This window comes from Mobula hypostoma, chromosome 2, assembly GCF_963921235.1.
Source record: "Mobula hypostoma chromosome 2, sMobHyp1.1, whole genome shotgun sequence".
NCBI classification, from domain to species: domain Eukaryota; kingdom Metazoa; phylum Chordata; class Chondrichthyes; order Myliobatiformes; family Myliobatidae; genus Mobula; species Mobula hypostoma.
The window spans coordinates 247,765,274-247,781,109 of NC_086098.1; the positions used below are offsets into that span (position 1 = coordinate 247,765,274).

The 15,836-nt window shown below is 46.9% G+C and overlaps 1 protein-coding gene across 2 annotated transcripts in view; it reads right to left on the reverse strand.

The window, feature by feature from the left end:
- lrrc71 (leucine rich repeat containing 71) overlaps window positions 1-15,165 on the reverse strand; it is a 76,158-nt gene extending 60,993 nt beyond the window's left edge. Inside the window, exons 1-3 of one of the 2 annotated variants that reach the window (XM_063032748.1) lie at window positions 15,111-15,165; window positions 10,144-10,238; window positions 791-910 (exon numbers count right to left, since the gene is read on the reverse strand). In XM_063032748.1, the coding sequence (XP_062888818.1) occupies window positions 791-910; window positions 10,144-10,219 (196 nt within the window). In that variant the 5' untranslated portion in view covers window positions 10,220-10,238; window positions 15,111-15,165. Of the gene's footprint in view, window positions 1-790; window positions 911-10,143; window positions 10,239-12,102; window positions 12,135-15,110 lie in introns of those variants that run through there. The other variant, XM_063032739.1, reaches the window with a different exon arrangement.
- Window positions 15,166-15,836: the final 671 nt, after the last annotated feature.

A 15,836-nucleotide genomic window follows, 5' to 3' on the forward strand; every position in this document is an offset into this window, starting at 1 on the left:
CCCCCATCCCCATCCTCCCCACGCCCACTCCGGGCAACAGCTCACGCAGACGCTGGGCTCTCAGTGACAGGTCCGGGAATCACTGCTTGCTCTGGTGCCTGGTATCCCCAACCACCCATCCAGCCGTCTGCCTGAGTCACAGACTCTGGTATCCCCAACCACCCATCCAGACGTCTGCCTAAGTCACAGACTCTGGTATCCCCAACCACCCATCCAGCCGTCTGCCTAAGTCACAGACCCTGGTATCCCAACCAGCCGGTGTATGGCTCCAGCCAGCCGTCTGCCTGAGTCACAGACTCTGGTATCCCCAACCACCCATCCAGCCGTCTGCCTAAGTCACAGACCCTGGTATCCCAACCAGCCGGTGTATGGCTCCAGCCAGCCGTCTGCCTGAGTCACAGACTCTGGGCTAAAAGGCCAGAGGCTGGTAGATACGGGCAGCAGAGTGAGTCCGGGCCTACAACTAGAGATTCCAGGCCTGGGGCCCAGCAATGGAGGCCTGGATTTAAAGGCCTGTCTGTGTCTGTGAGGGGCCAGGTGGGGGTAGGGCAGCAAAAGGGGCTTGTTTTACTGTTGTTGTCTTGTTTTGTTCAGCTCGTGTTGCTCTTCTGAACATGGTGGGCGTGCTGTGTTGGCGGCACTTTCGATCTGCCCCCAGCACATCTTTGGGTTGTGTTGGATGTTGATGCAAATGACGCATTTCACTGTAGGTTTCGGTGTACACGTGATAAATAAATCTGAATTTTATCTGAAATCTCAGTGCATGAGAGTCGGACTGGGAATTGCTCACCCAATCCACTGAGGGGGACGGCCGGGTGCCTTGGAACCACCAGGGGGATCTCCAAGATCTCCATTCGGTTGCAAAGTTCAGTGAAGTCAACCTCCAGGTTTCCGGTACACACGTAATCCTCTGTGAATACAAAGTGCATATGAACACTCACATAATATTCATAAACACAGCCACAAGGTAAGCTGACAATTGGGTAGAGGTATGTGCAAAGCAACACTTACATAGATAGCAGTGAGAGGGGCACTGCCTCACACACTCGGCCAAAAGCTGCTTTCTTGTTTGAGGCAGCAAATCTTGCTTCATCTGTGAAGCTGGAGCGGGCCAGTAACTTTAAATTCTTTGGCATTATCATATCAGAGGATCTGTCCTGGGACCAGTACACAAGTGCCACTACAAAGAAGGCACAGAAATGTCTCTACTTTCTTAGAAGTTTGCAAAGATTTGGCATGTCATCTAAAACCTTGACAAACCTCTATAGGTGCACAGTGGAGAACATCATGGGCTGGTATGGAAATACCAATGCCCAAGAACAGAAAAGCCTACAAAAAATGGTGGATGCAACCCCAGCTCATCACAGGAAAAGCACTCCCCACTACTGAGCACATCTACAATGACTGCTGTCACAAGAAAGCAGCATCCACCATCAAGGACTCCTACCATCCAGGTCATACTCTCTTCTCACTGCTGTCATTGGGAAGGAGCCTTAGGTCCCACACTGTCAGGTTCAGAAACAGTTATTACCCCTCACCATCAGGTTGCTGAACCAGTGTGAATAACTTCACGCACCCCAACACTGAACTGATACCACAACCTGTGGACTCACTTTCAAGGAGTCCACAACTCATGTTCTCAGTATTATTTATTTTCATTTTTTGTATTTATACAGTTTTGTCTTATTTTGCACATTGGTTGTCAGTCTTTGTGTGTAGCTTTTCAATGATCTACTGTGAGTGCCTGCAAGAAAATGCAGACGCCACAGTATTGTAGCGGTTAGCATGACGCTATTACAGTTCGAGGCGTCAAGTTCAGAATTCAATCCCGGCGTCCTCGGTAGGGAGTCTCTCTACGTCCTCCCCGTGGAATGTGTGGTGTTCTGATTTCCTCTCACAGTCCAAAGATGTACCGGGTGGGTTAATTGGTCATTGTAAATTGTCGTGCGATTAGATTAGGGTTAAATCAGGTTGTCAGGGGTTGCTGGAGAGGTCCGACTTGAATCTGAATCTCCAAATAAATCAATAATATAAATCCTTGGGTAGTATATGGTGACTTTCATAATACATTTACTTTGAACTTCTGAACTTGGAGTTTTGATTTATTATCAGGAGACACATGGAAACATGCCCTTCAGCCCATTCTGTCCACATTGGCCATCAAGTTCCCATCTTGATTAGTTCTGTTCACCAGCACCACCTCAACGGCCTGCTCAGCCTTGGTGACTCAAGTGCTCATCCAGATACTTCTGAATCACAGGTCAAAAGCTTTAAGTTCCTCGGGGTCAATATCACAAATGACCTGACTTGGTCCAACCAAGCAGAGTCCACCGCCAAGAAGGCCCACCAGCGCCTTTACTTCCTGAGAAAGCTAAAGAAATTTGGCCTGTCCCCTAAAACCCTCACTAATTTTTATAGATGCACCGTAGAAAGCATTCTTCTAGGGTGCATCACAACCTGGTATGGAAGTTGTCCTATCCAAGACCAAGAGGAGCTGCAGAAGATTGTGAACACGGCGCAGCACATCACACAAACCAATCTTCCGACCTTGGACTCACTTCACACAGCACGCTGTCGGAGCAGTGCTGCCAGGATAATCAAGGACACGACCCACCCAGCCAAAACACTTTTTGTCCCTCTTCCCTCCAGGAGAAGGCTCAGGAGCTTGAAGACTCGTACGGCCAGATTCGGGAACAGCTTCTTTCCAACTGTGATAAGACTGCTGAACGGATCCTGACCCGGATCTGGGCCGTACCCTCCAAATATCCAGACCTGCCTCTCGGTTTTTTTTGCACTACCTTACTTTCCATTTTTCTATTTTCTATTTGTGATTTATAATTTAAAATTTTAATATTTACTATCGATTTGTAATCCAGGGAGCGGGAAGCACAGAATCAAATATCGCTATGATGATTGTACGTTCTAGTATCAATTGTTTGGCGACAATAAAGTATGAAGTATACTGGAGGATCAGTTGGTCAGGCAGCATCTCTGGACAGACAGACACACAATGCTGGAGGAACTCAGCAGGCCAGGTGACAGGTGAAAAGGGGAGAGGAGGAAGGGGTGAAGTAAAGAGCAGGGAAGTTGATTGGTTATAGAGATAGAGTGCCGGCTGGTGGCGTAGTGGCATCAGCGCTGGACTTTGGGGCGAGAGGTCCTGAGTTCGAATCCCGCCAGCTCCCTTGCACGCTCTCCACCCGTAACTGGGTTGAGTGTCAAGCTAACAACTCGACCTCCAATGCACAGGGTTGGAAAAGCTGCAGAGGGTTGTACACTCCGTCAGCTCCATCACAGGCACAGCCCTTCCAACCATTGAGGACATCTTCAAGAATCAGCATCCATCATCCCTCAGCATAAGGGAGGAGGAACATGAGCCTGAAGACCCATAAAACTATGACATAGGAGCAGAAGTAGGCCATCTGGCCCATCGAGCCTGCTCCATCATTCCATCTTAGCCGATTTATTATCTGTCTCAACCCCATTCTCCTGCCTTCTCATCTAATCAAGATGATCTAATCAATCAATCTAATCCATTCTAATCAAGAACCTATCAACCTCCACTTTAAATACAGCCAATGACTTGGCCTCCCCAGCCACCTGTGGCAATAAATTCCACAGATTCACCATCCCCTGGCTAAAGAAATTCCTCCTCATGTTTTAGGAACAGATTCTACCGCTGTAGTATCTGAGGAGAGGGCCCCTGATGTACACCTCCATCCCCCATCAGGAGAGCCTTAAAGCTCTCCACTCCTTTCTAGACAACAGACATGACCTGTTCCCCTCCACCACCACTCTCTTCCGACTGGTCCTCACTCTCAATAATTTCTCCTTCAACCAAAGGTTTAGCCATGAGCACTCGCATGGGTCCCAGTTTTTTCTCAGCTACATGGAACAGTCTCTGTTGAGACTTCATAAAGCACAGGTGAGGCCTCACTAGGAGTACCGTGAGCAGTTTTGGGCTCTTATCTCAGAAAGGATGTGCTGAAACTGGAGAAGGTTCAAAGGAGGTTCACGAAAACGATTCCCGGATTAAATGGCTTGTCATATGAAGACCATTTGATGGCTCTGGGCCTGCATTCACTGGAATTCAAAAGAATCAGGGGTAACCTATTGAATGGTGATAAAGTGGATGTGGAGAGGACGTTTCCTATTGTGGGAGAGTCTAAGACCAGAGGACACAGCCTCAGAATAGAGGGGCATCCATTTGGAAAGGAGATGAGGAGGAATTTCTTTAGCCACATAGTGGTTAATCTGTAGAATTCATTGATAGGAGATGTCAGACGGCCATGGAAGAAAGAAAAGGGGGGGGGAGGAGCACCAGAGGGAGGTGGTGTGCAGCTAAGGAGATAGGGTGAGAGAGGGAAAAGGGGATGGGGAATGGCGAAGGAGGGGGAATTACCAGAAGTTCGAGAAATCGATGTTCATATCCTGTCCTATCAGACTCCCCCTTCTCCAGCCCTGTATCTCTCTCACCAATCAACTTCACAGCTCTTTACTTCACCCCTCCCCCTTCAGGTTTCACTTATCACCTGGTGTTTCTCTCTCCCCTCCCGCACATTTAAAATCTACTCCTCATCTTTTCTCTCCAGTCCTGCCGAAGGGTCGCAACCGAAACGTTGACTGTACTTTCTTCCATAGATGCTGCCTGGCCTGCTGAGTTCCTCCAGCATTTTTTGCGTGTTCCTTAGATTTCCAGCATCTGCAGATTTTCTCTGTTTTGTGATTAGACACGGTCAAGAGGTTCACTTGTTGTTTAGACTAAACATCAGCGTTGGGAAGAAATGTGATCTGAGAGACTTTGACCACGGAATGATCGTTGGTGGCCTGAGTATCTCAGAAATTGCTTATCTCCTGGACTTCTGTGGGCAAAAACACCTTGTTAGCGAGAGGGGTTGGGGAGAAAGGCAGACTGTTTCAAGCTCAAAGGAAAGCGACAGTAACCCAAAATAACCACAATTTACAGCAGTGGTGTGCAGAAGATCTCTGAATGCACAGCATTCTAAACTATGAAGTGGATGGGCTACAACAGCAAAGACCATGAACATATACTCAGTGGCCACTACGTCAGATACAGGAGGCATCTAATAAAGTGACCACTGAGTGTATAAGCATGTCAAGGTGGTACAAAAGGAAAAACAGAATGCAGAATAGTGTTAAGACGGGAGCAGGAGGAACTCATGGACCTGTGCATTATTGAGATGAGAGAGGAAACCCGAGCATTTGGGGAAAGCCCACTCAGTCACAGGGAGAACTTGCAAACTCCACACAAACAGCACGGAAGTCAGCAATAAACCCTGGTCTCTGGTGCAGTGAGCTAGCTGTACTACTAAGATTAAGGGTTAGTTTTATTTGTCACACATATGTCGAAGCATACAGTGTCATTTGCATCAACGACCAGTGCGGTCCGAGAATGTGCTGGGGACAGTTTGCATGTTACCATGTTAATGGCACACAACAAAGCATGCCCAAAATTTATTAACCCCTGCCTCTTTGGAATGCGTGAGGGAACTGGTGCACCTGGAGGGAAGCCAGGGAGAATGTACAAACTCCTTATGAACAGTGGCCAGAATTGAATCCTGATTGCTAGCGCTGTAAAGTGTTATACTTGCAACATGCTTGCTTTGTTAATAGGAGCAAGAATGTCTTGCATTGTAACTCACCAGGACATAGAAAGCCATGGATAAAATGTTGAGTAAATGGGATTAGTACAATGGTCAGTATAGATACAGTGGACTGAAGGGCCTGTTTCTATGCTGTATAACTCTGTGATCAATGGTCAAACGTTTCCTCTATTCCAATAAAAGAAACTGCTGGAGGAACTCGATGGATCAGGCAGTGTCCTCAACTTCCTCATCTGGAGTCCATAGTCTGTACCTCTGCTCCTTATTGCTAACAATTAACACAGGTGCACCTCAAGGGTGTGTGCTTAGCCCACTGCTCTACTCTCCCTCTGCATCCATAACTGTACAGCTAGGCACAACTCAAACACTATCTATGAGTTCACCAATGTTGTTGGTTGAATTCTTTATTAATCTGAGATGGCAATGAGGAGGCACGCAGAGTGAGTTAGGTTGGCTGGTAGAGTAGGATCGCACCAATAACCTAGCAAGACCAAGGAACCCTTTGTGAACTTCAGGGCATCAGTGGAAAGGGTGAGCAGCTTCAAGTTTCTGGATGTTTCTATCTCAGAGACTCTATTCTGAGCCCAGCGCATTGATGAAGTCACAAAGAAGGCACGCCAGCAGCTCTACTTCATTAGGAGTTCAGGAGGTTTGTTAGGCAACGAAAGACTCTAACAAATTTCTGCAGATGTATGGTGGAGGGGGTTCTGACTGGTTGTATCACCAGTAGGCAGGACCGGCAAGAGGCTGCAGCGGGTTGTAAATTCAGCAAACTCCATCACAGACACAACCCTGCCCTCCATCAAGGACATATTCAAGAGGTGGTACCTCAGGAAAGCAGCATCCATCACCAAGGACCCTCTTTATCCGGGACATGACCTCTTCTCATTACTATCATCGGGGAGGAGGTACAGCAGCCTGAAATCCCACACCCAATGATTCAAAAGCAGCTTCTTCTCTTCTGCCATCATTTTTGAATGTATAAAAAAACTATGAACATTAGTTTCTTATTCCTTTTATTTAATTCATAATTTTTACATGTTAGCACTGTACCGCTGCCATAAAACACCAATTTCACATTGTATGAGTCAGTGATAATAAACCTGATTCTGATCATCTGCAGAGGAAAATTGATGTTTTGGGCTGAGATCCTTTCTCTGTTCATCCTACGAAGGACTCCTACAGATTCTCGTGCTTCTGTAATCCAGACTGACTGCTTCTGTGTAGGGTGGATTAAGCAAGGTTTTTAAATGGGTTTAAAGAGTCATGGGTTGTTTCCGTGATGGAGCTGGCTGAGTTTACAACCTTCTGCAGCCTTTTGCGATCCTGCCTACTGGAGCCTCCATACCAGGCTGTGATGCAACCAGTCAAAACCCACCCCACCATACATCTGTAGAAATTTGTAAGAGCCTTTGGTTACACCACAAATCTCTGAAACTCCCACCGAAGTAGAGCCGCTGGCGTTTATTATCACTGCCTTAAACAATACTGTGGAAGTTGTGGCAAGGCAAGGGTTAATTAATATCCAAGCGAAGACCGATTGCAGATAGAGTGAAGACAGTTAAGGCAAGAAAGGTCTTTGAAGAGCAAAGCATCCCTTGGCACAGCAGGGGTGGCTGGAGCCATTTCGTTTATGGAGACTAGATAAGCAGAGTACAGAAGGATCCAAGCCACACACACTAACTAAGGGACAATTCCTAACTTAAAAGCTTGTAGTTTCTGCTTGACTTTTAACACCTGTATTATGAATGGTGATTGATCTTGCAAGAAAGGAATTCAAACACACACAGTTTACCAAATGATCAACATAATGAAACTGCTAGTCAATTCTGTATGAAAATAATACTTTTCTGTTCAGACTTCAGAACAGTATAAAGTATGACCGCAGACACGAGGAAATCTGCAGATGCTGGAAATTCAAGCAACACACACAAAAAATGCTGGTGAACGCAGTAGGCCAGGCAGCATCTATAGGAAGAGGTACAGTCGACGTTTCTGGCTGGGACCCTTCCTGGCCCGAAACGTCGACTGTACCTCTTTCTATAGATGCTGCCTGGCCTGCTGCGTTCACCAGCATTTTTTGTGTGTGTTGCTAAAGGATGAGTGCGAGTTTTCAGATACCTGTTATTCAACGACTGTACCAACCTGATATAGGAACACCAGAAAGTTTCCTCCTTCACTCTGACGCACAAGGCCATGAATCGAACCTGCCTCTCAGCTAGCTTGTTTCTATACTCGCACAGCAATAAACATTTCAGCCCTCTCTGACATACTGTGAGATGCTGTGTAGTTCCAATCTTGTCACTGCAAGAGTGAGCACACACTACCCCAGCAGCAGGAGGATGGCTAATCTCACTAATAGACATCCATTACCGCAACAGTCCCACTCTATCCCAGTGCAGTTTGCTAATCATACACTGCTCACTCTCCAGCCCTCCAATAAAATCCCTAATAATTGTAGACACCATTTTATTATATGTAGACATAGAATTTTCATAAATTCTATTATATTTCTTTGTCCTACTGTGAACACTTACAAGAAACCAATTTAACCAATTTCCCCCGGGATAAATAAAGTATGACTATGACTATGACTATGAAAATGAATTTCAAGGTAGTATATGGGGACATATACTGTATGTACTTTGATAATACATTTACTCTGACTTCGATTTCATTGGGTTTGATAGGTGCACAGCAGAGAGTATCCACGGCCTGGTATGGAAACACCAGTGTCCCAGAATGGAAAAGGAAACTGCATAAAGTAGTGGCTATCACAGGTAAAGCCCTCCCCACCATTGAGCATATCTACAAGGAGCACTGTCATCAAGAACCCCCACCATCCAGACCATGCTCTCTTCTTGCAACTGCCATCGGGAAGGAGCTGCAGGAGCTTTAGGTTCCACATCACCCGGTTCAGGAACAATTATTACCCTTCAACCAACAGGCTCCTGAACCAGCTCAACACTAACTGATTCCACAACCCAATGATCTCATTTTCAAGGACTCCACAATCCATGCTTTCAATATTATTTATTTACTTTTTTATTTGCGGCTCATTTTCTTTTGCACTTTGGTTGTTCATCAGTGTTTGTGTTAATTTTTCATTGATTTTACTGTATTTCTTTGCTCAACTGGGAATGTCTGCACAAAATGAATCTCAGGGTAGTATAAGGTAACATTTTTGCACTTAAAAATAAATATTACTTTACACTATCAATGCCCCTCATAATTTTATACCTCAGTTTTCTATACTCCAAAAAAGGTCCAAACCTGCTCAACCTCTCCCCATAACTCAGTCCCCTGAGTCCTGGCAACATGCACATAAATCTCCTCTGCACTCTTTCCAGCTTAACGGCATCTTTTTGATAAGTTAGCTTATGTTAACTTATCGTGATTATTGTGTTTGTAATGAAATGTGATCCTGCTTCCTGAAGCTAATCTTCATGGCATTTATGCCCTGAGTATCTGTGCCCATGACAAAAACTTGAACTTTACTTTGACTTTGATTATAGAATGCTTTAATATTAAGTAATTTAAGGATGGAGTTGCACTGGATAGGGTGTAGACGAGATTCAGCAGGACCTTGTCTGGGGTGGAGCACGTCAGAAATGAGGAGAGACTGAAGAGGCTGGAGCAGAGGGCTGACCTGACAGAAGTGTACAAAGTCATGAAAGGGACAATTATTGTGTGTAATTTTGGTCGCCCCCATTACAGGAAGGATGTTGGGGCTTTGGAGAGGGAGCAGAAGAGGTTCACCAGTATGCTGCTGAGGTCAGAAGGCATGTGCTGTCAGGAGAGGCTGGACAATCATGGGTTGTTTTTTCTGGAGCAGTAAGGGCTGAGGGGAGACCTAGTTATGAGATGGGGAGAGGCACAGATAGGGTACCTTTTATCCAGATTCGAAATGTTTAATACCAGAGGGCTGCATTTAAAGTGAAAAGGGGTAAATTCAGTGCAGAGCAAGTTATTTTAACTACAATTCGAGTGATGGGTGCCTGGAATGCGCTGCCAAGGGTAGTGGTGGAAGAAGATATAACAGAGACACTGAAGAGATTCTTAGGCACATGAATGTAAGGATAATGGAGTGACATAGACCATGGGAAGGTAGAAGGCATTAGCTTGGCTAGGTGCTTAATTAGTCTGACACAGCATCAAAGGCTGAAGGACCTGTTCCCATGCTGTTCTATGCAGCAAGAGTAAGAAAAGTTTTCCTCGGGCAGTGGTGTCTAATAGTAGAGGGTGTAGGCTTAAAGTGAGGAGAAAGAGGTTTAGAGGGGATCTGAGAATTTTTTCATTAATAGGTGGTTGGAATCTGGAACATATTGCCTGACTGGGTGGTGAAGGCAGAGACTCGCACAACATTGAAGAGACAATGGGATAAGTACTTGAACTGCCATGGCAGAGAAAGCGATGGACCGCTGCTGAGATGTGAGATTTGCAAAGGTGCTCAATGGTCAGCCTTGATACGATGGGCCGAAGGGCCTGCTTCTGTGCTATGGACAGACAGGTCACTTACCAGGATTCCTCGGGCCCTCCTCCTCCACAGGGGTGACTACTTTCTCCTTTGCTACTTTCTCCACTTTCTTCCCCATCTTCACCTCGTTCAACGCTCTGAGGGAGGGAAAGCAGGAAAACTCAGGCACAGGACAAGGAAATGAGTCTTGCCAAGGGAGCACGGCTACAGGACCAGATATTCACTGTCTTCATGAGGTCAGGGACTATTAAATGTGATACAGGGCAGTGATGACAGGGTATTGGTTAATTATTGTCATGTGTACCGAGATAGAGAGAAAAGATTTTGGCTGCATGCCAGCCAGACATATCATTCTGTAATTTAGGACATCGAGGTGGTACAAAAGGAAAACAGAACGCAGAATAGAGTGTTACAATTACAGAGAGCGTGCAGTGCAGTCAGACAAATAAAATGCAGGGGCCACTACCTACGAGGCAGACTGAGAGATCGAGAATTTATCTTTTAGCATATGAGAGATCTTTTCAGGAGTCCCTTAACAGTAGGGTAGAATCTGTGCTTGAGACTGATGGTACGTGCTTTCAGGCTTTTGTACCTTCTGCCGAAGGGAGAGGGGAGAAGAGAGAATGTCTGGAGTGAGAGGGGTCCTTGATTCTGTCAGCTGCTGGGACAGTGGAAGGTGTAGACAGAGTCAATGGAGGGGAGGCTGGTTTGCGTGATGAACTGCACAAATACTTTCCTCAGCCTGGAAGTGATCACAGTAACAAACACAAAATGCAGGAGGAACCCATCAGGCCAGGCAGCATCTACGGAGGGAAGTGAATAGTTGGCATTTTGGGCTGAGACTCTTCATCAGAGCTGGAGAGAATGGGCACAAGCAAAAATAAAAGGGTGAGGAAGGGGGAGGACCAGGTGATGGCTAGTGACAGGTGAATCCAGGTGAGGGGTAGAAGGTAGGTACTATAGGTAGATGGGGAGGGGGTAAGTGGGAATAATGCAAGAAGCTGGGAAGTGATAGGTGGAGGAGACAAAGGGGTAAAGAAGGAATTCGATAGGAGAGAGGACAGTAAACCATGGAATAAAGGGAAAGAGGTGAGGAACCAGCAGGAGGTGAGATTCTAGGACAAGCAAAAATTACAATTGTTTACACGCAGTGGAATATTGTAAATCAAATGCATGTAGCCGATATTAGAGGTTGAAATGCCCTGGTCAGGCACCTTTGTCCCAGATTGATGCTGGACTATAGATAAGGGTAGATCACAAAAATTGTTCCGACAACCCCCAGTGTAAACGTGCTTAATTCCTAGGCTAGCCGGTTCACTCTGTACAATTGTTGCCAAGATTTTGCTATGTTATGAACATTCTTAGCTTCTTGTTGTACATTGAGTTGAAGTGCAAGAAGCTATAGTCCTATTATTTAAAAGGACTTGTCCTCAGAACTGCTTGGTATGGCAAATGCTCTGCCCATGACCGTAAGAAACCACACAAATGTGGATGCAGTTCAGTCCATCATGAAAACCAGTCTCCGCTCAATGGACTCTGTCCACACTTCCCGCTGCCTCGGTAAAGCAGTCAGCGTAATCACAGACCTCTCCCAGCACAGACATTCTCTCCCCTCCCCTTCTATCAGAATATCAATAGCTTTAATACAGTCAGAATGTTCACAACATGGCAAAGACATGGAAATGATTGCATAGAGTGAACTGGCAAGCCCAGGGGTTAAGCATATTTATAGAGGGGGTTCTCAGAGCAAGTCTCTAGCAGCTCACATTATGTCAGGGTCAATCTGGACTGCTCGGTGCTGCTAGTACTGACACCCTGGTGGTCAAACTGAAAACCAATAACACCAGGTTCAAAACACGCCTGCCCTCTGGAGTTGTGAAAATATTCTGTGCAGTTTCTCCGTTCATGGAGCCACACAGTACAGAAGCAGGCCCTTCGGCCCACTGTCCATGCTGACCATCAAACTCTCAAAGGCACAAAACCCCATTTTATCCTACTCACATTATCATCACCTTCATCACTGGGGGATCAACCTACAGCGACTGATTAACTCATGTCATCGGGATGTGGGACAGAACCGGAGCACCAGGAGGGAACCCACGATATCAGGAGGAGAACTGTCCTTACAGACAGTGGTGGGGGTTGAACCCCAATTGATGATCTCAGGCACTGTAAAGCAACAGCGTCAACCACTACATTACTACGCTGCCCCACCGTCACTATCATCAGACTCTTGAATGGTCTTCATGCGTGCTGAAAGATCAAAGTTCAAAATTCAAAGTAAATTTATTATTACATTACATATATGTGACCATATACAACCCTGTGATTCATTTTCTTGTGGGCAACAACAGTAAAAACACAAAGGAACAAAATAGAATCAATGAAAGGCTGCACACAACAAGACGGAAAAACAACCAATGTCCAAAAGACAACAAACTGAAAATACAAAAGGTACAACAATAATAATAAATAAATAAGGAATAAATATCAAAAACATGAGTCATTGAAAGTGAGTCCATATGTTATGGGAACAGTTCAGTGCTGGGGTGAGTGAATTTATCTCCTCAGGTTTAAGCGCTTGATGGTTGAGGGGTAGTAACTGTTCCTGAACCTGGTGGTGTGGGTCCTGAGGCTCCTGTACCTCCTTCCTGATGGCAGCAGTGAGAGGAGAGCATGGCCTGGATGGTGGGAGTCCTTGACGACGGATGTTGCTTTCCTGTGACAGTGCTCTGTGTAGATGAGCTCAGTGGTTCAGAGGGCTTTACCCATGATGGACTGGGCTGTATTCACTACTTTTTGTAGGATTTTCTGTTCCGGGGAATGGGTGTTTCCATAGCATTCATGTACTCTCCATCAGATATCTATAGAAATTTGTCAATGTTTTATATGACATGCGAAAACTTCTAAGAAAGTAGAGGCTGTGCAGTGCTTTCTTCATAATGGCAGTTACGTACTGGATCCAGAACAGATCCTCTGAAAAGATAAGTTTAAAAGAGGAATCTCAATTGGCTGACCCTCTCCACCTCTGATACCCAATGAGGACAGGCTCATGGACCTCTGGTTTCCGCCTCCTGAGGTCAACAATCAGCTCCTTGGTCTTGCTGACATTGAGTGAGAGGTTGTTGGTGTGGCACCACTCAGCCAGGTTTTCAATCTCCCTCCTATAAGCTGATTTGGCCAATGACAGTGTTGTCAGCAAACTTAAATATGGCATTGGAGCTATGCTTGGCCTCACAGTCATAAGTGTACAGCGAGTGGAGCAGAGGGCTAAATCATCTATGCCGATGGAGATCGTGAAGGAGATGTTGTTGCCAATCCAAACTGACTGGAGACTGCAAGAGAGGAAATCGAGCCTCCAATTGCACAAGGAGGTATTGATGCCAAGGTCTTTAAGCTTATTGATTAGTTTTGAGGGGACGATAGTATTGAATGCTGAACTGTAGTCGATAAAGAGCATCCCGACGTATGCGCCTTTGCTGTCCAGATGTTCCAGGGTTGAATGAAGAGCCAATGAAATGGCATCTGCTGCAGACCTGTTGTGACAACAGGCAAATTGGAATGGATCCCAGTCATGTTCCGGAAGAAGCTGATATGTTTCATCACTAACGTCCCTAAGTGCTACTGGACGATAGTCATTGAGGCAGGTCACCATGTTCTTCTTAGGCACCTTCTTCTCATATCGCAGCTTGTTTGAAGCAGGTGGGTACCGCAGACTGATGAAGTGGGAGGTTGAAGATCTCAGTGAACACCACAGCCAGTTGGTCAGTACAAGTTTTCAGTACTCGGCCAGGTACCCCATCTGGGCTGGGTGCTTTCCGTTGGTTGATCCTCCTGATAGAAGCTCTCACACTGGCCAGAGAGACTGAAATCACAGGTGCCTTCAAGCTTAGATGGTCAAAACGAGTATTAAAAGGTGTTGAGATCATCTGGGAGGTTGTCGTTGTGGTGCCACTCAGCCAGATTTCCAGTCTCCCACCTGTATGCTGATTTGATTTGATTCAGCCAGTCTACCTCATAGTGGCTCTTGAACAGTATTTGTCTGCCTGTACTGCACTTTCTTTGTAAAGCTCTATTTTGTATTCTGCTTCCCCTTTGTATGATGCAGAGAATAATCTGTTAGGTGACACACAAACAAAAGCTTTTCACTGTATCCTGGTGCTCAAAGTTCAGGGAAGGGAAATTACAAGTCTATGATTGGAAAGGAGGTGCCAGTTCCTGGAGTGAGGGAAGTCAGCTCCCAAAGGGGATAGAGCCTGTTCCTTGCTGTGGGTGGCTGTCACTGGTGGTTATCAGATCCTGGGAAGTGGGGAAGCGTCTCTTGATGCAGTAGGGAATCCCTGATGGGGAGGGGTTGCAGGAGGGTCAGTCCCAGGATGGTGCGGGTGCCAGTCTCCAGGGTGTGAGGATGTTAGGTCCTGGGGCCACGATCCATGCCAGTCATGGAGAGTTGGTGTCATTCCTCAGCTGGTTTAGGGGAAAGATTCGGGTTGGAGCCAGCCCCTGAGCAGGATAAGGATAGGGGCAATCCTAGGATGGTGGAGCTGGAGGCAGTGGGGTGGGGTGGCGTGAACAGTCAGGGTAGAAGCCACCTCCTGGGGTGGGGGGGGGCGGGTTGGAGATGGGGTCGGTTGGGGTGAGGTATGGGCGCAGAGTGGTCCATGGTCCGAGTGTGTGGAGCTGGCTCCCTGGAGAGGTGGACGGGGAAGAATAGGGTTGGTTCCTGTGCGATACAAACGCAACATTCCCGGTGCAAGGCTCGGGGTGGGGTAGGGAGCCCGGTCCTGGGTGAGAGGGGAGGGAATAGGGTTGGTGGAGAGACAGGATCTGTCCGGGAGGGGTAGCTGGGAATGGGGCCGAATCGTAAGGGTTAAGAGTGAAAGCCACCCGGGCGGGGGGCGTGGGGAGACGGGATAGAGTTGGTCCGGGGTTAGGGCTGGGGGTCAGAGTCGGCCTCAGAAGGGGAGAGGGGTAGAAGTGAGGGAAAGGACTGCCTCCCTCCCCGTTACCTGCTTCTCCCGCTTCACCGGTTCCCACGGCAACGGGGCAGGGATCGAGATCGAGACCGGAACCGGAATCGCTGCGCCACACTACGCTGACCGACACCTCCCAGCGGCCAATCGTCAGCAGAGTCCGAGCCTTGCTCTGGTCCCAGCCAATCAGTGGCCGCACCTAATCTCGGACCCCGCCCCCTAGTGAGAGCCCCTGGATGTGAGTGGTGAGGTGGGAATGGGAGCGGGAGGGCGGGAGAACGGGGATAGACAATGGGTAGAAATTGAGATTGAAGATTGAAGATTGTGGTAAAGAGTTGAAGGAGAGCGGATGGATTTGGAATGGAAGAGAGAGGAGGACATAAGGAGGAAATGGGTGGGAGAAGATGGGTTGAGGATAGAGGGAATGGAAATGGGTGGGAGAAGATGGGTTGAGGATAGGAGGGAATGGAAATGGGCGGGAGAAGATGGGTTGAGGATAGAGGGAATGGAAATGGGTGGGAGAAGATGGGTTGAGGATAGAGGGAATGGAAATGGATGGGAGAAGATGGGTTGAGGATAGAGGGAATGGAAATGGGTGGGAGAAGGTGGGTTGAGGATAGAGGGAATGGAAATGGGTGGGAGAAGATGGGTTGAGGATAGGAGGCAATTGAGTAGGCATGGAAGTTACTGAGATGGGATGGGAGACAATAGACAGGAGATCGAAGGTCTTGTATCTTGATCCTTGGTATGAGAATGGATGGG